The 22,494-nt window shown below is 39.9% G+C and overlaps 2 protein-coding genes across 7 annotated transcripts; both read right to left on the bottom strand.

Annotated features, from left to right (window-relative positions):
* Nucleotides 1-1,174: 1,174 nt before the first annotated feature.
* Nucleotides 1,175-7,820, bottom strand: gcna (germ cell nuclear acidic peptidase). Of its 2 annotated transcripts, XM_031745136.2 has the most exons (13): nucleotides 7,695-7,820; nucleotides 7,241-7,344; nucleotides 5,617-5,728; nucleotides 5,431-5,503; nucleotides 5,249-5,301; nucleotides 5,062-5,128; nucleotides 4,896-4,966; nucleotides 3,939-4,352; nucleotides 3,690-3,840; nucleotides 3,431-3,575; nucleotides 2,729-2,864; nucleotides 2,351-2,555; nucleotides 1,175-2,241 (listed from the first exon to the last, which is right to left on the bottom strand). In XM_031745136.2, the coding sequence occupies exons 2-13, from the start codon at nucleotides 7,328-7,330 to the stop codon at nucleotides 2,010-2,012; spliced, it is 1,749 nt and encodes a 582-aa protein (XP_031600996.1). In that variant the 5' UTR covers nucleotides 7,331-7,344; nucleotides 7,695-7,820; the 3' UTR covers nucleotides 1,175-2,009. The 2 variants fall into 2 exon arrangements, with proteins under 2 accessions (XP_031600996.1, XP_039472799.1); XM_039616865.1 differs by lacking the exons at nucleotides 7,241-7,344; nucleotides 7,695-7,820 and adding an exon at nucleotides 6,234-6,284.
* A 1,078-nt stretch (nucleotides 7,821-8,898) lies between these two features.
* ogt.1 (O-linked N-acetylglucosamine (GlcNAc) transferase, tandem duplicate 1) lies at nucleotides 8,899-21,744 on the bottom strand. Of its 5 annotated transcripts, none has more exons than XM_031745198.2 (22): nucleotides 21,384-21,744; nucleotides 19,855-20,005; nucleotides 18,910-19,153; nucleotides 18,720-18,788; nucleotides 15,271-15,387; nucleotides 15,091-15,170; nucleotides 14,593-14,788; nucleotides 14,366-14,506; nucleotides 14,171-14,271; nucleotides 13,607-13,760; nucleotides 13,275-13,376; nucleotides 12,955-13,134; nucleotides 12,510-12,668; nucleotides 12,304-12,393; nucleotides 12,016-12,141; nucleotides 11,733-11,903; nucleotides 11,518-11,634; nucleotides 11,235-11,405; nucleotides 10,866-11,018; nucleotides 10,494-10,746; nucleotides 10,212-10,335; nucleotides 8,899-10,094 (listed from the first exon to the last, which is right to left on the bottom strand). In XM_031745198.2, the coding sequence occupies exons 1-22, from the start codon at nucleotides 21,418-21,420 to the stop codon at nucleotides 9,914-9,916; spliced, it is 3,117 nt and encodes a 1,038-aa protein (XP_031601058.1). In that variant the 5' UTR covers nucleotides 21,421-21,744; the 3' UTR covers nucleotides 8,899-9,913. The 5 variants fall into 5 exon arrangements, with proteins under 5 accessions (XP_031601058.1, XP_031601057.1, XP_031601056.1 ...); XM_031745197.2 differs by having other exon boundaries at nucleotides 10,212-10,347; XM_031745196.2 differs by having other exon boundaries at nucleotides 19,855-20,035.
* Nucleotides 21,745-22,494: the final 750 nt, after the last annotated feature.

The following is a 22,494-nucleotide window of genomic DNA, read 5'->3' on the forward strand; positions in this document are numbered from 1 at the left end:
TATATATATATGTATATATATGGATAAACAAAGATAAGATTGTTTTTTTTCTTAAAGTCTCAGAAGGAGTGTGGCACTGAGGCACCGCCTTCTGTCTCCCGGCGCCTCTGCTGTGCCTTCTCCTTCTGACACGAACTACCTACAGAGCAGGTGTGAATGATGCCTGAGTGGACATACACAGCTCACAAGTTCCTGGCTATCACTGCTCCTCTGCAACGGATTTCCCCAAGAAGTGGGGCCTCGCAGAGGGAGCCGGGAGACGGGGAGCTGTGCCTCACTGCCCTTCCCTTCTCGGAGAAACCCATCTACAGAGGAGTCAAAAGAGCCAGGAACTTGTGACTTGTGTTTGTCCTGGTGAGCCTCCACCTTTTACAGGTGGGTGCAGCCTGGACTGTCTAGAGACAGACCCGACCAGCTGCACCACACAGACACTTCAAACCTCATCTGAGGACAAAAACTACAAGAACAACATAAAAAGGGAGAAAACAAACCTTAGAAACATGCAGGGTTGCAGGAGACGGCAGCATTGCAGAGGTGAGGACAGGCACCTGTGATCTGCCTTTTCCCCCGCACAATTTCAACATTATGAGTAAACTAATGCAGGTATGAAAATCAGACCTAGGAGGTTGTCCTCTAATACTGTTACGTCCCTGCGGATCTTTTTCCTTTCTTGCTTTTTGCCTGTTGTTGCCTCTGATTTTTTGTGTCTTCCAGCTGTTATTATCCAGACTTTGAATTTGTTATTTAATTTGTTTGTAAGGTGTCCTTGAGTATTTTCAAAGGTTCCTATTAAAAATCTGTATTAACTGTAGGGGTGGGTTTAAAAAATTGATTTTCCAATTCAAATCAATTTTAGCTTGAATAACGCGATATCGATTCATTAAATCCTGAATCAATTTTTAAATATAAATGTACACAGCCCTAGACACAGAGTACTTTCAATCTACAGCAACATCCACGCTGTCTACACAGCTGACAAATTGTTGCAATAGCAGGAGGGAGAAGATGGTGAGTGTCAGAGGGTGCCCGGCCCTAGGCCCAAAGCAGTAGCTGACTACAACTGCTACAAGGGTGGAGTGGACTGCTTTACTATCTACTGCACTGGGCCTAAAACACCTGGACATTTGTTATATAAGAGACACTATGTGAAAAACTGATAGTGCAAGGCTCAAAATCCTTTTTTGTCATATTTATTATAGTTCATATTTCATGTTTATAGTGCCTTATATTATCCATATTTTAACCTTTATGTGTTGCTTTTCATATATGATGACAACACACACACACACACTACACAATGTAAAATTATTACAGAGAAAATGTGACATTTCAAGCACCAAGACCCTGCAGCTGCGTTTTTTTTTTTTTAAACCAGACCTCCAACTCATGTTACAACACAGGCAAATAAGAAAAAAAAAGTAGAATTTCAACACTGTCTCACTTTTTCTATATGAAAAAGAAATCCTGCTGTAGTAAATGAAAGAAATTACTCTTTGAGCTTGAACTGTAAGAAGAAAATGTGTAAAATACAGAAATCTATAGAAATCTGTGACACCCCTGATTTAAACTGTTTCATTGTTATAATGTGAGATGAAGGCTGATAATCCAAACTGCCAGTAACCACTATAAGTGAATAAATAAAACCCCATTAAAGAATTAAACTTTATTTGAAGACTTGAAGGTGTAAAAAAACAACAACAAACAAACAAAAAAAATTAATTAAATTTGAAAAGAAAAAAATCGCCCCAGCACAGCATTAAAAGGCTCATATCAGACATTTACCATGGCACTGTCACTTATTAAGTATGACACTGTTTGATGCTATCATCTACACAACCACAAAATCAGAGACATTTACTTTCTATTCATTCGGTTTTTCCAGTCACAGCAACTTTAATGATCAACAGACAAACAGAAAAAAACCCATTGAGAATCATAGCTGCTCAGTAATGTAAGACTATCTAACTGAGATATTTCACAGGTTGCCTGTGTAAAGGACACATACTGGCTCAGCTTTGACTCAGTTTAGTCTTTGAGGCAAAGTCTGCACTAAGTTTCCGCATCACCTCTGCATGACTCTGTCCTGCTAGCTCCTGTCGTACACTTGAGTAATTTTCCTTGACAAAGTTGGCAAAAGGCGTGGGAGCACGTGGCTTAGAAGGCGTCAACAAGACAAGCTGACCAGTGCAGAGGGCGCACACAAATCTCTGCGTGTCCAGTGACTTGGAATGACGGCCAATCCTATGAGGAATCACAGTAAAAAAGAGACATTAATCAGGCTGAAATGAGCTCAAACGCACTGGAAACACACACAGGAGTAAAACAGAGTAAGTGGTTTTAGTTTACATACGTGTTCTTGCAGCGAGTGCACTGGTACTGGAATTTGTACTTGATGTCATAGCTGTGGCAGCGCGTGACCATCGGCAGCTCCGGATGTGCCAGTGTTGCTTTGCGAGCATAGAGCTTCCAGAAGTTTCCATGCCCGTCCCTTACACCGTTAATCAGCCATGTTGCAGCATGACACATTTCATGTATCAGTGTGTCCCTGAGACGATCTAGCAGGGAAGTACAAAGACAATGTTGTCATACAAGCTGAGGTACCACATATATGCGCACGCACATATTCAGAAACAACAGAGCACAGTAAGAGGTTCTAAAGCTCCACAGGGTTGCAGCTTCCCTGACAAGTAAGAGCAAATAATTTTAGGGGACCTTAGTAAGCCATTACCTGCAGAGTCACAAACTTTCTCTGACAGCTCTATGCGGGCGTAGCGGTTCCCTCCACCCTTTTCCTGTCCTGTAACGCAGTAGCCGGCTGTTTTACGCATTTTCTTATTCCAGGTCACTGACATATTCACAGGGAGCTAAGAAGAAAGGAAGTTAGAAATAAATGAAAACAAAAACTCACTCTGTTAACAAAGACATTAAACAATGCAAAGTATAAATATTTTGTTCTTTACACAGAGCGTTTCATCATATTCAATTTACAATACTACTAATAATAATAATAATAATAATGATAATAATAATAATAATAATACTGAAAAGAATACTGGAGTTTTAAATTGTACATCAATATTGAAAGAACTGCATGGGAGATTCAGGCCTTTGCTCACAGTTCATATCTTCATTCTTGAAACTCATAAGAGAGCATTTTATCCTATCCTACCAGCTATCCTACACAAAACAACCAGAGAGCTTTGCAGCTTCAATATGTGACCCATCCTTGACTTGTTTATGTCTAAGAATGTAACGCACGATATATTACAGATGGTGGTTCTACTATGGCTGCCAATGGACTTTAGGCAACCAGTGAAAGCAAGGGGTATTTCACAAAGTCTGGAGATTTTCTTTTATGTCATGTGCATCAAATTAAATATTCCTCAACTTCAAATGGAAAACAGTCTAGTAAACAATGACTCTTCATTACCTTACTCTCAAACACTGTGGTGTTGTACAGCTGGTAGAGTTTACTTGTGAGTGCCTCTTTGTTCTGCTTAAAGCTGCCCGCATAGCTGGAGCTGGGATTTGTGAGCAACTGCAGGAAGCAGCCTGGGGTCTTACACAGCACATTCCTAGAAGGAAACGAACAGAGCAAAATGAAGATAAATGTTCATGTATAAAAGAAAAAGGCTCAATATCTGGTGTCCAATTAGCGCATCCACTATTCGTCTCCAAAACTGACGCACTTGCTGGTTGGACCGTGTCTCGGCTCGCTCTGACTGACGGCGGGCTTCAAGATTGATGATTTTCCGGGTGTCTTCACACCTAATGATTTAGAGCCTGGTGTTTGGGATACAGGAGGAACTGACACTGTCCCAGCAGGCTCCTTATTGCTCTCTAAATTTAATTGGAAAAAGGAGAGCAAGAGATGTGAGCCTGACAAAAAAACAAAAGACTGCCAGATTCAAACATTCAGAATTAAGCAGTTACTGTACCTTTGCTGTTGTTCGGTAGGAATGAATTCCCTATGAAATTGTTTTTCTTTTTCAGTCTCTCCAGCAGGGATGTGAACTCCTCCTCAGAACTGCTTGAATCATCCAGCTTAGAAGGCACTGAAAAAGTGCGCTTGGGAGAGATCACTAATGTTTTAGCTTCGTTTGAAGGATGACACAAAGGAGATGGAGCAGGAGGAGAGGGGAGTGACGGCGAAGTTTCATCGTCATTGCACAGAGGAGTATTCTCTCTGGTCTTTGGCAGTGACTTGGGCCTCGTGTGACGGTTTCTCCAAGTGCTCTTCACCACAATATTATCATCATCCTCATCATTGCTTACAAAGACAGGTGAATTAAACAGAGACAGGGGTCGCCTTGTTTGAGGCTGGGATGTTGGAGTATTGGTCTTCTTAGGAACTACAAAAAAATTAGAGACAAAAAAATAAATTAACAGACTTTTACATATGCATTTGACACATATTTTAAAAAACAGTAACAGGAAAATAAGAAAAAACAAGAAATTAGAAAAAAAAGAAAAGAAAAGAAAAAACAAGACTGCTGATACAGCAACAAAAGCTTTGTACACAACCAGAAAATAATTTGCAAAGCGAAGAATAACCCTCTCCCGGTTTGTAAACCACACAGCAAGTGAACACTTTGTCACATAGGCATAAACAACTGGCTGTGACTGACTGATAATCTATGCCGTAGATCAGTCAGGTGCAACTTCCCAAGATGAGATTTTAGCTCATTTTCCTATTAATGAATTAAATCAATATCACTGTTATATTAGAAGCAACACAACAGGTTGCCTTGCTGATGTAACTCCAAAGGGAGTTGTTTCTCCTCCCGGGATCAAATGGTAGGTAAATGTGAAGGCTATGTCATTTATTGTTGCATGTGACATCTCCCGACATTAATTGGGATCATGCTGGAAGTGAGGAACAACAGCAAAATTACCTTTGAAAGATGATTTTGGCTCAACAAAGTCATCATCTGATGAGTAGTCGCCAACTATGAAATTATGGAGGCTGTGAAATTAACCCAGGGGAAAAATGTTTAGCAGTAAATGACATTTACTTCTGACGGGAAATAAAAGTGGAGGATAAAAATTCATCAGACTCACCTGTCCTCACTGCCACTTTTAGATGTCTTCTTGGGTTTGGTATTGGGAGTTTTTGTACGCTGAAGAACTTCAATGAGCAAAGATAAAATATCCAAAAATTGAATTTTTTATATATATAAAAATAAAAATCACTCCGTGGTGGGATATATAGACAAAATCTAACCAGAAGAATGACATTAGCACTTACATGTCTCAAAAGTGGTATCGTCATCATCTGAGCTCACCACAACAATGCTTGAACTGAAAAAAATAAAAGTCCTTTTAAATACTTTAATTATATCATAATATAGTCATTAGTGTGAGAGTACAAATCAGATAGAAAATCTAGATCAGAAAAAGACAAAATGCTTCATGAAAACATTTTCATACCTGCCTGTCTTTGCAGGACTGCGTGGCTTGTATGAAGTGGCTTTAGCTTTGGGTGTGGCTTTTTCCATAAGAACTAAGGCATTAAAGGGTAATAGGAAAAAAAATTAAATCCATACATGAAACCAAAGTCACACCTTTAAGCATTGTACATTCATAAAATTTAAAAAAAAAAGCCCAAACACTTACACCTGTCAAATTCATCGTCACTCGATTCACTCAACGCAGAGTTTCTCCACTCACTTGCTGATCCATGACCACTTGTACCAGCATGACGACTCTTACCAATTTTACTCATCAACTGCAAACAGAAGCAACAACAATAATGTTTATTTATTTATTCATTTTCAATCATTTACTTATATATATATATATATATATATATACACACACACACACACACAAGCACAAAAAAAATGTAGCTGTTGAAATTTAGTTGAAAAGGATTTTTTAACCCATTTTTCAAGTATACACATTGCGACCAAGGAGTATGATAATAGGTTAAGTTTGAAATATACTAAGAGGCATTAAAAATGCAACAAGTACTGATGTAAAATATTTTATACATAAAAACAAATATAGCAGGGCCAATATGAGTGATAAAAAGAGGATTAGAAATTCATTTCAGATGAGTAGTCTTGCAAGTCCAAGTTACCTTGTCCATATGACAACAAGATCCTATCCCTAACCCCAAACCGAATGCAACGTCTGCTACAGGCAAGCAGGGATCACATAATCAGCATGCCAACTGTCAGAATGCTGCAAGAATTTATGTATATGAAAATGCTACATTGCATTTTTAATACCTTAGTGCAGGGGTAGGCAACTCCATGCCTCGAGTTCCAGTGTCCTGCAGGTTTTAGATATCACCCTGGGTCAACTGGCCTAAATCAATTGATTAGCTCATTACCAGGCCTCTGGAGAACTTCAAGACATCCTGAGGAAGTAATTTAGCAATTTGAATCAGTTGCGTTGAATCAAGGACACATCTAAAACCTGCAGGACACTGGCACTGGAGGCCTGGAGTTGCCTACCCCTGCCGTAGTGAGTCTCCCCCCCCCAAAAAAAAATCTGTATATTTAACAAAATTATTTTCTTAGACATTATTAAAGTGCTACCTGAGTACCAACATTTTGACATTAGACTATCAGTTGTGGTGTTTACCATATTATCTCAATCCAGCATAAAAGTTGAATGAAAATAGCATTTTTGTAACCAAGAATGTTTCTACAGGCTTCAATTGACATTGTGAAATACAACTGTACTCCATTCAAAAATCATTTTTTATACAAATATTTATTTAAGTAGCCAGACATCACACAGTTTTTGATGCATCTGCCCCAAATTACAGTTATTACACACACATTCAGTTTGTGAATGTGTGTGTGAATGGGTGAATGACTGAATGTAGTGTAAAGCGCTTTGGGGTCCTTAGGGACTAAGTAAAGCGTTATACAAATACAGGCCATTTACCATTTATTACAATTATGGCAGATAGACCATTGAAATTTGAAGAGTTTGTCTTTAATAGTTTTGAGATATTTATGCTGAAACAATTCTTCAGATGTAAAAGTGCGGAAAAAATATTCTGGACGTGGGTCGACTTACTATTTAAAAAAATGTATCTCTCTTAAAAGGTATTTGATATATGAAGCTAAAAGGGAGACGATCGATCATATCTCCTCTGTCTCAAACGCTGTACTTGTGAGCTGTTCTCTGTTCCAGCAACCCAGGCTAATAGCGCCAGTGTGTGTTTACCAGTTTTTAATGAAGTCCACGATAATTTAGAGGTTTAAAAAAGTATGCAGCAAACCTTCTTTTCTGTTTCCTCCAGTCCTCCCTCATCCATCCACCCCATTCTTTTAGCCACTTTGTGAAAAGACTTGGACGTAGCATCGTTCATAGTTTCCTTCAAGTCTGCAATAGCACACAATAGCACGAGCCATTTAAAGTTTGCTCCAGCGCTAACATCAAGCTGGTGTTTTATAACATCATAAAACCACAGAGTGCGGCTAATTGATAGTTATTACCAAACATTTTTCATTTAACCAACTAATTTTTCTGGTTGGAACAAAATATATCTATATGGTTGAGGCGTTACAGCCTTTAGCTGAGCAGTGTTAGCGTTACCGTTAGCAACAGGGTCTCTAGCGTTAATCAACTAACATTAACAAGAGCTAGCTGGTTCATTTTCCCCCATTAGCACACACTGAATTACCGACTTATAAAAAAAACCCCAAACCCGACAATATTTGTTATTTCATTACCAATTGCGCTTCTATTATAAGAGAAGAAGAGTGGCTGAGAGAATAGGGAAGCAACTACGAAGTTAAATTCAAATCTTGTGCTCCATTGCACCGGAAGTTGTCACCGTGATATTGGACCAATCGTAGCGCATTCGGAGTGGCACTGAACCATCTTGTCCACGCCTACGTTTGTAGGAAAATATTCACGTAGACAAATTCCACAGGAAGATAAAGTTCAATTGAGGTTTTAATGCAATTCTACTTTTAATGGAAAAAATAAATAATCTATCAATTTGATGTTTAAGTTACTGTGGTAGAAATGAATTACAGCAAGCCGTTATACGTCACCCAAAACAAACTAGTCACACTGTAATATCATGGCTAACTAAACTTTTAAATTAGCCGTTTAAACTGATCTATGTGCACATTTGTTATATCTCATCTTACCAGATAATATAAAAGTCTGGTATTACCTGTATCACTTGGCTTGGTTGGCTGTCATGCATCAGTCTGACAAGGAATCACCATGGCTTTCAGTAGCTCCAGACGTACCAACCATGCATTTATATATTAAATATTTTTATTATCTATGATTTATGACCGTCTTATTGGACAGCCACCTGTCCTACAGTCAGTGAATTTATCATCTATGTATTCTAGATTAGAATGTTGGTCAACTATGACTCAGAATTTTAACATTCGCTCCACAGATCATGCACAGGTATGCAGATTGCTAACTTATGTCAGTAGTTACATAAAGCAAAGGCGAATGGCATGTTGAACTCCAATGACAATGAGAAAAAGGATTGGTAACTTATATTAAGTGCTTGTAACATAAATATCCAGAGGAAAAACAATTTACCACTATTGTTCAAATAAAAACATGGAAAAAAATAAATAAATTGTCAGCCATTTGGTTTTTAACAACTCGATTTCCTCTTCCACCTGGTTTTGGGACTGGTATGCTTGTGAATGCAGGACTTTTTTTTTTTTTACACTTCCATAAATGCCAATATTGTTTGAAGATTTCGGCACAGGAAATTAGTTTATTTTCTCAGCCAACTTCAATGGACCCAGAAAGGCACAGCTGAATACAAGTACATAAATCTGCCATGTTTAACAAAGTGCTGCTGACCACACACTGATGAGGATTTAAGAAACAAAGGGGTAGGGTTTCAGTTTTTCACCGGCTTTACCATCAAGTACAAAACACCATACAAAGTGATTGCCATCTCAATATTTATTATATATAGGGCCTCATGGCATCATTGACAGCATACAGGTAAACAGACAATTAAAACAAAGAAAATTGGCTTAGAAATACTTACCAGCCTGCTTCAGGTTTGTGTGATTTTTAAAAAAAAAAAAAAAAAAGAATGTATAAGGTATGTAATCTAAAATTACATTTAGGTCTTCCCCGCTGACTTAACAGGAGTTGCTTTATCTAGATTTGTCCAGTCTTATGAACAAGTAAAGAACTGATAATAGTCCTGATAATAAATAGTCCTTGTAATAAACAGTCCTTGCTTAATGAAGTTGGCATTTGGAAGTTTTCATTTTGTCATATTTTCAGAAACTTAGAACACCTACTTCTGCAGGTATGTGAGAGGAGCTTAAAAACAAACTAAAGAGGAGTTGCAATTTATATTTTATAATTGCATGTTAAAGCTGATGAAACATGTCAGGTACAATTTTCTTGGTGCAACAATGTCATTAAAAAAAAAAAAAAAAAAAAAAAAAAAAACATACAACACGCTTAATCCATTTATAAATAGATCAACAAGTAATGACGGCTGGAAATTCTCTCCACAAGCTGCACTTAGTCCCATATGCACAATGACAGAAGAAAGTAAATCCATCGATCCATCCAAGTACCAAAAAGGAAGAAAAAAAAAAAAAAAAAAAAAAAAAAAAAAGGGAAGCCAGGCATTCACGATCCTTTCATGCTCACCAAATACCTATACTGTGTTTTAGGACAAGAGTCTCAGAAGAGTTGCCTGAATGTCTCAGGATCAATCTGGCTCAGTAGATGCAGATGTGAGAGGCAACGATCAGTGTAAATGGGTGACAAATGTGAACATGTGTAGGCTCCTTGAAAACAAGAGTCCCATTAATAGCAAAGGAGAGCGATACAGACAAAAGTTCGACAAGAAGGGGCTGGAGTGGAAACGGACCATTCAAACTATGGTGCTGATGGGGGTTTAAAATGGCTGGGGAAAAGAATTCTGTATGCTTCCAGTTCAAGCATTTTCACTAGCCTCTACTGCCTGGTGTTTGACCAAGTGATCTGGCTTGTTGCCATTACTGTGGTGCTCCCACATCTGCAGATAGAGCCTCTCCAGGTCCATTGTGTACTGCTTGGTGTTGAAAAGAGGGCTGCAGATTCTCTGCTTCCAAACACGTGCTCGGACCATCTTCAGGCTATAGGAGGAGAGCGAGTAATCAGAGTTGGCAGGTGACAAAGGATGTTTTAAGAAAAAAGAAAAAAAAAAAAAAAAGAGAAAAAAAAAGTAGTGTTTAGGATATACATATACTTACTATTCCATGTCGGAGCCCAGTTTGACTGCTATGTCCTCATAATCCTGGCGGCTTTGAGCTATTAGATCAGGGCAGCCCAGACAGTTGAGTTGTGAGGCAGCCACACGGGATGCAAGAGTCTCACCTACAGTGGTATCAATATTTTAAAAGAAAACAGGTTTCAATTAACATTCTTTTTCCTTCTCACGCTCATGTCTTTACATTTTTTAAAATCTGTTAATTCTTCAACTTGTACTATGGCAACAATTGGTAGCCAAGCCTATCCCTGAAAACTCTGCTCACCAGGCATGGTGACCATGGGTGTTCCAGCCCAGAGAACATCCATGCCTGTGGTATGACCGTTGCACAGAGGAGTGTCTAGGCACACATCAGCAAGCTGGCCCCTTCTCACATGCTCCTCCTTGGGGGCCACAGGAGAGAAAATGATCCGAGAGCCTGGCAGACCCATGTTCTGAGCATATTGCTGGATGTTGGGCTCGCCAACTGCAGGGAAGCGAAGAAGCCACAATACGCTGTTGGGCACGCGCTTTAGGATCTGCAACAAGACAAATGTTAAGAGATTTATTTTTTTTAAAAACACCCTTTAATACTAAAAAGAATTTCTTAGTTAAAGGAATTCAAGTCCATTTTGTAATAAGGACAGTCCAAACTTACATTGACCCACATCTGGAGGGTGGGTGGATCAATCTTGTAGAGCTGGTTGAAGTTGCAGTAGACAATGGAGTCCTCTGGGAGACCATACTGAGAACGGGTTGTCACAACGATCGTGCGTGGCACCTCCTCCCCAGTCGCAGCTTTGTTACTGATCTAAACATGAGGAATGAAAATATTGCTGTTCGTGGAGTGGCCTTAAGGCTTACATTTGTTTTAAAGTGTTGAAGATCTTAAATGAGGGAACACTGACTATAATACTTCTGTAAAAAGAAGCAGCATGTGACAATATATGGGAAAGTGACCAGGGTGTCCAGACAGTTTACATGAAGCAGAAGAGGCCAAGAGTGTACGTCTAAAAGTGACTCTTACCTGTGTGGTGGCTAGGCCATTGCTGACAGTGAAGCCATTGATTGTGACCTGGATTTGGCCTTGATTGATCATGTTGATGATTGCTTCAGCTGCTGTGTTCATGGGAATTACAGGCATGGACAGGGCTCCATTTGTGTCACCAGTAGATTCCTGGTTGTTGTCACACTTCATCTGGTGATTTAAAAAAAAAAAAAAAAAAAGAAAAGTTTTCATCAACAATCAGAATTATTGTTTCGATTAAAGTCTGTTTTAATAAAGGTTCTGGATATTTTTCCTTACTGACCTTTATCACTTTGACATCTGGCAGGCTGTCCAAGAAGGCCTTCAGATCAATACCATTAAGAACGATGCGGTTGTCAAAGATGTGCCCGTTAGACTTGAAATCAATCACTGCCTTTTTCTGTTGGTCAGAAATAAAGTTACAACAGTGAAAGTAAAATTTTAGGAAAACAAGACAGCTCACAGAATCAATCTGCAGCATTGTAAGGCTGGACAAACCTTGAGGTGAGGGAACATGTTGGCATGGTCTCCAATGAAGAAGGTATTGGGCATGTAGGCAAGTTTCTCCGAGTACTGCTCAGCCACTTCCGTAGGTGATGTCTCCTTGTCTGTGATGATGTAGTCCATGAAGGGAGCTCCACTGGTTCCAGGGTAACCTAGCCACATAGCCTATTTAATAGGTATAAATTGTTAGCTGTGCGTTTTCACTGTCAGTATATTGCACATGCTTATAAATATGGCTATCCCCTGGACAGGCTAACAATTTACATATAAGGCTTACCTGAATAGGGGCAGGGCGGAGGGCGAAGAGCTCATTTCTCGCTCCCTTGGTGTATCCATTCATATTCACTAGAATGTGGATTCCATCCTGGTGAATACGATCAGCTGCCTTGCCATTGCAAGGTATCTGGAGACAAAAGTTACAGTTTGTGTAAATGGCTAGAGTTCCTGACATTACATCTGACAGTACAATGGTTGAAATGCCTTCCAAGTTACAAACAGAAATGCTCAAGGTTGATGTGTTATAAATAGAAAGATACTGTTGAGGAAACAACATGTTACGAGTTACCTGTGAGAGGTCCGTGAAATGATGAGCTTCAGCGACCACTTTCACACGGAAATTGGTACTGTCATCAGGGCTGAGTGCGTAGCAGAACACCTTTGGGGTAAGGAAAACAAAATGAAGACTTTAGTCAACCCTGTGTCAATACATTGCAGAGTGTAATAAGCACCATTTTTTTAAAACCATAAAAAACAATTCTGAGTTGAAATTACCTCAAATTTTTCAGGATTGTGCATTCCAGGAATGGACTGCATCAGGTGGGAGGTTGGATGGTTGCCAAAGTCAGAGCTTACATATCCAATGCGCAGACGTCCACCGCTAGCTTTCAGATCCTTAGGATGCTCGTAAGCCGGTTTGTGCAGTGCATTAATCTGTGGAGTAAGCAATGTCATAAGAATACGTGTACAATAGGACAGTAAAGTCTACATGGCAGACGTTTGACTGACAACATAAAAATTTGTTTGCCCGAAAATCATTTCTTACCCCCCCCCAATACCTTCATCACTCCAAGCGACCCACTCACCACCAGCTTCTCTACTTCTTTATACCCAGTACCCCTTACCTTCCCCGTACCCTGCAGGCACTTCCATCACCAGCCACCTTCCACCCTCCCAAAATATATATTAAAGGTTTACTTGCTTTGATCATTTTGTCTACCTTGTCCAGGCAAAGGTTTCCGTGGCGCTCAGCAATGGCCTTGCGGAAGCTGTGAGAGAGCGGATACAGCATGCTGTGGTGTGGGTGCACTGAGGGCAAGCGGTTCTTCTCCAGTTGGTCTGCCACAATGCTCACAAGCTTTTTCATCCGCTCATCATAATCTGTCCAGTCACACACAATCTGAAAAAGTGGTGGGCAAAAAACCCCAAAACAAACAAAAACAAAACAAAAAGCTGTCAGAAAATTTGTTCTGATAACAGCAGAAGTGAAAAAAATAGATAAAATTGGAAAAGAAGTGCAGTATAACAGCAGATGAACACCTGTAGGCAGTGTGCCAAGTTGCAGTAAGCATCAGGGAAGTCAGGCTTCAGTTTCAAGGCTGTGCGATAAGATGCAATAGCCTCTGGGATGTTTCCAGAATCCTAAAAATAAAATAAATACAAACAACACAAAAATTAAAACTCCAAAAAGGCACACTAAACTAACAAATGGGTGCCAACTCAAGTATCCATTGCTCAATTTTTAATTAGGTGTCTGAAAATATATCTTTAAATTTAATGTGAAAAGCAGCATCACAAGCAACCATCTATCCATCATCTAGAGAGAGAGAGAGAGAGAGAATATGAACAGTAAAATTAAGAAATATTCCTACCTTATGGATTGAGGCTAAATTGCTGTGAGCATCAGCAAAGGCGGGGTTGATCTGGATGGCACGGGTGTAACACTGCAGAGCTCCCTGAACATCTTGCATTTCTTTTAGTGTATTCCCCATGTTTGAGTAGGCATCAGCAAAAGTGGGGCTGATTCTAAAATTCAAACAGACCACAGACTGTCTTTTTACACAAAAGTAAACAGTCATAGGAGTTTCACAGGAGAGAAATTAACGGATTTAGTTTTTCACTCATATCTGGCAACAGTCAGGTGGCTTCACAGTATACTAACTGCTCTATTTCCATGTACAAACTTTGAGTTACTTAGCATCAGTTATTAAGATAGCAGCTTTTTCGCTAAATGTTGCCAACAGGACTTTTAGGAATGCTACAAATCAAACATCCATTTAAAGTTGGTTCAGACATGTTACTGATTTACTAAGACTGCCATTCTCACTTAGAAAAGTTACTGGAGTGATTAAACATGAGCCCAACAAAGAAAAAGAAAGCTCATTTCAGGCATAAACTCCAAAGTCCACAGTTGTCTCCAGCACTCATTTACAAACCTGATTGCCTCTTTGTAGTGCATGAGGGCTTCCTGCAGTTTTCCCTGCTGCTGCAACACACTGGCCAAGTTAGAGTGAGCTGCTGCAAACTCTGGGAACACCTGATGAATAAAGTTTGATTAAGTATCATCACATGATCATTTTTACTGTAAAAGTGAATTTCAAATCTGTTTATCTTGACAATGTTAAACCCACCTCTAAGGCTTTTCTGTAGAGCTGAACTGCCTCCTCGATGTAGCCCTGCTCACGCTTGATATTGGCCAAGTTGTTAAGGGAGTCGGCATGAGTTGGACACAAACGCAAAGCTGTGTTGTAGCACTCTTCGGCTTCAGACACCTGTTAGGGAAAATAGCATTTTAAAAACTCAGTAAGTGTTTAATGACATCAGAGGTACTCAAGATTCGAGACAAAAAACACATTACATTTCCTTTCTCCTTTAGAGCGTTTGCCAAATTGCAGTAGGCATCAGGAAAGTGGGGCTGCAATTCAATAGCACGGCGGTAGGTGTCAATAGCCAGGTCAATGAGGCCCTGCTCGTAGTAGACACAGGCCAAATTTCCATGGACAACAGCGTGATTGGGGCTCAGACTCAGGGCTCTCAGGTATCCAGCCACAGCTCTGGAAGAAGTAGATAAAAGTTATGAATATTCTGCAAACATTTAAAATGAAATGTATGCTACAACCTAAAAACAAAAACCCACAAGCAGATGCATTACTGCTGTGACAGCAGTAAGCACAGCAAATCTGCCCTGCCCAGTCAATGGAATAAAAACAAGAAAACAAAAGCAAAAAAACAGTTCTATGAACAGCAAAGACAAGGATGTGGTGAAATGAACATTGTCTGACTTAATTAAACGAGGTATCGAGGAATGTGGTAGGGTGGTGCGTTGACAGAAAAATCTGTCATGATTTAGACTCACCTGTCAAAGATGCGGGCCTCCTTCAAAACATTGCCTAAATTGATGTATGCATCAAGGAAATTTGGATCCAGTGTCACTGCCTAAAAACCAAGGAAAAAGACTATATTTTATACTGTTAAGGTGTCTCATAATATAGTTTGATAAATATTACAAAAAAAAAAAAAAAACTATGCAACTGACCTTTTCAAAATGGTGTATGGCCAGCCATATCTCTCCCTGGGCATTGAACACACAGCCCAAGTTGCTCCAAGCCACGGCAAAGTTGGGCTGAGTCTCAATGGCTTTCAGGTAACAAGCCTTCAATAGGTTTAAAATAACCACAGGAAAGGAGAAGAGGTAGAATGGGAGAGGTATAGTGCATAGAAGGGGGGGAAAGGGTTTGATAAACAAAAAAAAAAAAAAAAGATTGAGAATAAAAGCAAGAGAAAACAAAAAGCAAGAGAAAGCAAAATTAGTGACCATTCTCCATGATGGCAAAAAGTGAGTCTACAGCATGGGCTCGCCTGCGCACAAGTCTGCCGCGCAAAGCTGCAATGCTTTTTCCTACGCTGCGCGGATCCGACCGACACCCACACATAGGCCCTCATCCTCCAGTTATGACCACATCCTTACCAAATGTAGTGGTTGCTAGACCCAGTAAAATCTGCTGCCTGCCCACCCTAATAACAACAATCAGTTAAAATTCAAAGTAACAACAAACGAACTGCATTAAATCTCTATTTGATGTTAGCAAGGCATCTCACAACCTGGGATGCTGGGCAGTATGTGCAGGTGAAAGTCCCTGTAATGCATGCGCAAGAAACGCAAGCGCGCTGCGTGGGTCACCACTGGCACCATATTATGCTCTTTGCATGACCTTGCTCCTGGCAAAGGTTCTTATTTCGCCGCTACGCTTGCTGAATGGCCACGTGAAACAGCTGCAGACCAACAACCCCTGACTGAACACTTGCAACACCAGACTGGCACACACTCAGCACCCACAAAATGTCTCTGAATACAGAGATTAGGCAGTGGTTAAATGCTAAGACAATTACACTGCCATTTGTCACAAAACGTTGTCTTTGGTTTTGTCATAAGCCAATTACACTTGAAATTTAGGGGCACTTGGCAACCAGGCTGGTTGCAAGCGGGGGGAGGTCCACAACTAACAGGCCAAAGGGAATGAAGGGTATGGGGAGCCGCACGCTTGCGCTTTCCGCCTTTTTGGTTGCTTGGAAGATATCGCTGCGCAGCCCCTGCGTTACTGCAGACTCACAGCGCACTATCTGCATGATCATCAGAACGCTGCAACTCCAAATAAAGAAGGGAAATCAAAACAAAACAGGAAAAAAATAACCAAAATGTAAGAGTTAGAGGGTTCTTACTTGTTTTTCATGATTAATGCTTCCAAAACCAAGTTTGTTTGTTTTTTTACATAATATAAAATTGGGTAATTAGTATAGCATATTTTAAGAAATGCTTACTGTAATGTTCTTCTTACTATTATTATTACTACTACTACGTCTTTTTTTTTTTTTTTTAACTTTTTTCTTTTGCTCTTCAAAAGGAAGCCACAAGACAGAGGAGCTCAAGCATGAAGTAAGGTGGTTTTTCTTTTGTTGGCAGTTACAAACCCGTTACCATATTTTTGGACTTTGTCAGAGTGGTGGCCGCAGCTGGCTGGAAGAAGAGGAGAGGACTGAGGCTGCCCTAGTGTTCCTTTCCGCCAGGCACCTACGCAGGAATAGTGTCACCCACCTGAAACCTTCTAAATAACAATATCAGTTGTGGAAAAACCAAAAGAGACAAAATCAGAAAACAAGATCGTTAGTAAAAGTTCTCAAACAATACATTCTTTTTTAAAATATGGAAATAAATTTTTTTTTTTTTTTTTTTTTTTTTAAAAAAGCACTTTCGTCCAAATAAACAAACAAAAACTATAATACTAGTCTTAGTTTTCATTCATGCAAATGAATGTTTCATTTCAAAGAAAACAAAAGGAATGCTTTAGGGGTAACTGGGAGGGAAGAAAGGCTTTGATCTGTGCAGTATTAGGGAAAGTCAGGCTTCCAGTTAATTCCCAATTCAGTTTTTACAATCACAGAACAGGAGGGCAGTTACTGGCTTGATCTTGCCCAAATGAACTGATCCCATTTCTTTGGGAATAATATTACATATTTGAAGAAAAAGGGAAGAAGTATTAATCATGGCTTTTCTTTTCTTTTCTTTTGCATTTTCATGAAATATTTATAGAACTTTGATTTCTTTATCCTGGCCTGCTTTCTTGAGTCCTGGCCAATGGAGAAAAGTCTGTGGTTTAATTATTTGTATCTAGAAGCCTCCACAGCTCTGAAATAAAGAGGTCATCGCTGTTGCGCGTGCTTCTGTCTTTCTAACCCAGCATCTGACGCAGGTGGTGGAGTACAGATGATAAGCTGTCTGCCTGACACCATTTGTGCCACTTTAAGGCATGTAAGAATGACTGCTCTTAAATCCATATGTTCAGTTAACAATTCAAAAGCAGTGGATATCTGAAGAGATAACCAGCTGGATAAAATCCATCAAGTGGATCCAAAAATTGATGTATATGTGCGGACAAGCACTGTTGGGAATGTGCTCAAGCACTGATTAAATCAAACTGAAGGGTCAGGAAGACAGCTTTGAGCGCGCCCACTCCACCAATCCTCAGCAAGCGCGCGGGGGGCGGAGCGACAGAGCTGGGGAGCTTGTGACTCCCTGATGCTCCTCCCCACTCCTTTACCCCCCTCTAGCACGAAATAAGATGGCCTGTAACCAGCGGGACAACTCCATATCGCAAATTTAACCCAATTCAGGTAACCCCCCCAAGAATATTGAGACACATTTAAAAGTGACAAATTGAAGTGTAGCACCCCCAAACTGACAGCAAACTGAGAAGAACCTGTCATAAGGGCACTTGAAAGAAAAAAAAAAAAAAAACAATACAGGAGTATAGTAGTTAGGTTAGAAACCATCTTATCTTTTGCACTGCAAAGATAAACTAACTTCTCATCAGTTCATAATTTCTTCAAAGACCGAGCCAGCGTTTTTCCTCCAAAGTCAACTTTATGGAAATGCATGGGCCGAGGTTAGTTCAGCTGTGTGAATTTTGAAATTCCAGCCTTTCTTCCTGAAAGGGAAAGGGACTGATCTCCGATAAGAGGTCTGTGTAAAGCAAAGGACATTGGGACTAAAAGTGATATAGGGTAGAGACGAATGTAATGTGTATACTAAAAAAAACAAAATAAAAGTAAGCTGTCTAAAAAACAAAATACAATATGTGTATTGTTCTTTTTTAAAGAAATTCAGAAAACCTGATTTCCTCATATGGGTGTTGACCCATTCCAGTCCAGTACTTCAAAAAGGTTAAAAATAAAGGGATAAGAAGCTCACTGCAACTCTGAAAAATGAGGAGATGCTTCCATTTTCTGTCCTTCACATAAGCAAGTGGGTTGAATAGTAAGACTGCTTTAAAAATGTCAAAGAGTAGAAAAGAAAAACATCTATGGTCTTAGTGAGTGACACTAAAAACAAAATTGATGGACAAGGAGGAAAAAAGAAAGAAAGAAAAAAGATCTACAACAAAAATACAAACACCACATCTAAATATACGCCAACGCGCTGTAACATACCTTGGCCTCTTCCAAACGCCCGAGGGCTTTAAGCAAATTCCCCAAGTCACTGCGCACACAATATAGATCCTGTGGAGATAAAAAAATAAATAAATTACTATTTCAATAAACAGCCGATTTGTGGCCATTCTAACTAAATACATGTACAGGGCATTGGCACATATAATTTAGAAAAAATAAATTAACTCACTGGGTTGTATTGTAATGCGGAGACATAAGCCTGCACGGCTCCCTCCATATCTCCTGCGGCCACCAGAGCTGCAGCCAAGTTGATGTACCCATCGATAAAATCTGGCTTGAGTCTCAGAGCATGGCGATAATGCTCTATTGCCTCCTGCAGCTGCCCACGCTCCTTGTACACATTCCCCAGGTTGGAGTAGGCCTCAGCCAACATTGGGTTCTGCTTGATGGCCAAGGTACTGAAGTGAGCGGACCTGCAAGGAAAGATTATGCACAAACGGTTACACTCCAGAGCTGACACAGTTGGTTCAAACTGCTGTGTAGAAACAACAGCAAGGCCCAAGATGTTAAAGAACAGAAAATTAGTTTAAGATGCATTGTCAAATATGATGAAAATCCCAAATATCAAGACACATTAACATGGGCCACAGCACCTGAGCAAAACTCTTTATTCAAATGTCTACTATGCAAACTAATTCTCGTGCAGGCAGTACAGCCCAACATAAGTTATGATGAAAATACTGCGAAGAAGATCACCATGTTCAATCTGATCCCGTGAGCCGTCATGGAACATTTTTACTAACCAACAGTTTTTGGGGTCAACAACAAAAGCATGCAAGTTAAGTTTAGCATTTATATTATGGTTAAATACCAAATTCAACAGCATTACAAGACTGTAATGCTACTGGCATTGTCCACATTTAAGGATTTGAAATGAGTGAAAAAGCATTTAGATCATGTTACTTGAAAGACCCAAGCACCTGAAAAGAAAGGTTACACTCCCACCACCAGAAATGCACAAAACCCAAGTTAAACCACATAACAGGATTTGCACAAGACAGCCCAGCTGCTCCACAGGACTCCCCAGTGTGTGCACTCAAAGCCAAGACGACCCATTTTTCTCTGCTACTGCTCACATGCCCAGTGTGCTTTTCCACCCCCCCCAACACCTCACCTGTCGAGTCTTCGGCACTGGAAGTGGATGGAGGACAGGAGCAACAGCACGCCTGTGTTATCAGGCTCCTGCCTCCACAGCTGCATGCAGTGGCGCTCAGCTGCCTCAAAATCTCCTGACTGATACTCCCGGTGCGCCAGCTCAGCCAACCCTTGGAAGGAAAGCATACGTTTTGTTGGTTCTGGAGCACCAACATAAGCCAAGGAGGGGGAAAACGACACGTTAGAGGTGATGGAAAAAATTAAAATCAGACAAATGATAACAGAATTTTTTTTTTTTTTTTAGAGGGAAAAAAAGACAAATGCTTTTATTTAAGAAGAGTGACTAACAATTTGAACTCAACATAAAACAAGGTTGGGGGGGGGGGGTGTCATGATACACATTTGGGGATTTTACATTTTATTGTGTTTGTAGGACTCACAATAAAGTCTAACAAATAAAAAAAATGGAGGAAAATAGTGTGTGATGGGAAAACAGGCAGGCAGATGGATGAAACAGGTGTGAAAAGTTCTGGCAAAAACCCTCCATAACACATTTTGGATGTTTAGTAATTTCACATATCAAATATGTACTTTTTAAAAAAAACAACAACAACAAAACACCAGATTACTTTATTGTAACTTATTCTAATACAATTTCTAATTTTTTTTGGCCTTGTGTAATAGTTTTACATACAACTATGGTATTATAACTACCACTTCACAGTGGTAGTGAACACATCAAAACGCTCTGCTCCAACAAAACGAAATAGTTACTCCAAGGTGGGGCAGAGAAAACAAAGCCACAGCATACAGTTAAACTTTTATTGCAGGGCTAATAATGCAGTAGATCCGGTTTGCTCAAGCGTTCATGACACTTACGTAACATTACTTGTGGAAAGAGTATAGCTTAAATTGCTTAAATCACCAGTCACAATGCGCGTAAATGCCGGGTTTCAGAACATTCTGGTATCAGTATCGCCGATAACCTTTGGGATAAATGCTACCATTAGCCTAAAGGCTATCTGTGCTAAGCGGTGAGGCATGCGGGGCCAACTTCAGTAGCAAGGCCCCCAGATTACAAATTTCAAAGACATCGTCAAGCCCCTTTGTGCTAACTTAGCTTTTACAGCGACCCTTAAACATGAAACAAAAATGGTGCACCCCGAGCAAACCGCTAAAGCACCTTCGTGGAATGCTGATTCGTCTGCGTTAAAGTGTGACTAGCAGACAATTTACGGCTACTTCGACGCAAACCTGTGCTAACCGCTAAATTACGCTAACGTTAGCTTTAGCGCTTTTATTGTCGCGATGCGAGGTAGAAATTTGAGCCCGCGTTGCTATTACTAACATGTTCTTCCACGTTGGACAAAAGACAAATTTAATAAAAACGTGGCTAAAATAGTTTACCAATTTTCTTTTTTTTTTAAGGTCTATTTGTTAGATACTAGCTCGATGGCATCTAAGGGGGAAAAACCTACACAAGGACACCGTCTTTGAAGCTTGCCTTGTTGCCTTCTGTGTAGAATTACTTGCATAAAAACAGCAAACCTGTGCTGTCGGCCACGTTTCCCACTGAGCTCGCCATCTCCTCGGTCTTCGAGTCTTGCACGGTGGTCGTCAATGTGTCCTCTAGCAGATAACAATTTCAGAGAAAAAAAAATTGCGACAAGCAGCAAACACGCTGCCCGAATAGCTATGCAGATTTAGCTAAACTAATGTCCTAACGTATATTTTTTTCCCCCCCCTAAAGCGACAAATGTAGATCTCGCAGTGGTTAGTATCAGCTGGCTAATACCCAATCAATTGTCTTGCTGTTAATAAGAGGTCGTTTTTAAGCTAACATGTTACGTGCTGTTTGTTAAATGGCTCTTGCTAGCTTCCCCTTCCCAACAAAGCAGCAGTGAATCATAAAATGGCGAGATGGGTGGAACTCGTTTTTGAGATAAACTAGATCCGTTCACCGCCGTTACCGAGACACGTGTGTAAAACTGTAATAAATATCGCACTTAGCGATATAAAAATATTTCAGAAGATTTGTGATTACATTTTTCTTCATTTATCGCGTGTTATTTCTTTGTTTACTAAAGTTTAAAAAACACATTAGGAACGATGCTGCGCGGAAGAACACATTGGTGCAGTGAGACGGAGTGCAAATGGAAAAAGCCAGCAGAGAACCGGTTGTAAGATTCACGAGGCAGATCATCTATGGATTGTAACGTGTTACCACAGCCGCACGAGTCTGGCGTGCAGATTGGCGGTAACACGGAAGGAGAATAATGTGAGACACTGACATTATATAACAGTGGGTGGATTCTGTTTAAATTACGCAATGTACAGCTGAAGATCTACGCGGCTGTGCTATGTAGATAAAAGAGGCGCAAAAACTGAAGTGGTAGTGATGTTACCTAAAATACAATTCAAGAATTACATTATGCAATTATACAGTACTGTGAACAAGTTGTCACAGATCATTCAGATCATCAAGCAAAGCTTAATATTAGACACAGATTAATTAGATAAATTATGATTTATTTTAGTAAATAAATCCCAATTTGTGAAAAAGTAATTGCCCTCGAAACCTGTTTTTAATCCAGACTTTGACTAAGCCACTAAAATATCTTTATTTTGCTTCTGTTTTTGTTTTTCTTATTTTTTAAGT

Source organism: Oreochromis aureus, linkage group 2, assembly GCF_013358895.1.
Source record: "Oreochromis aureus strain Israel breed Guangdong linkage group 2, ZZ_aureus, whole genome shotgun sequence".
Taxonomy (NCBI): domain Eukaryota; kingdom Metazoa; phylum Chordata; class Actinopteri; order Cichliformes; family Cichlidae; genus Oreochromis; species Oreochromis aureus.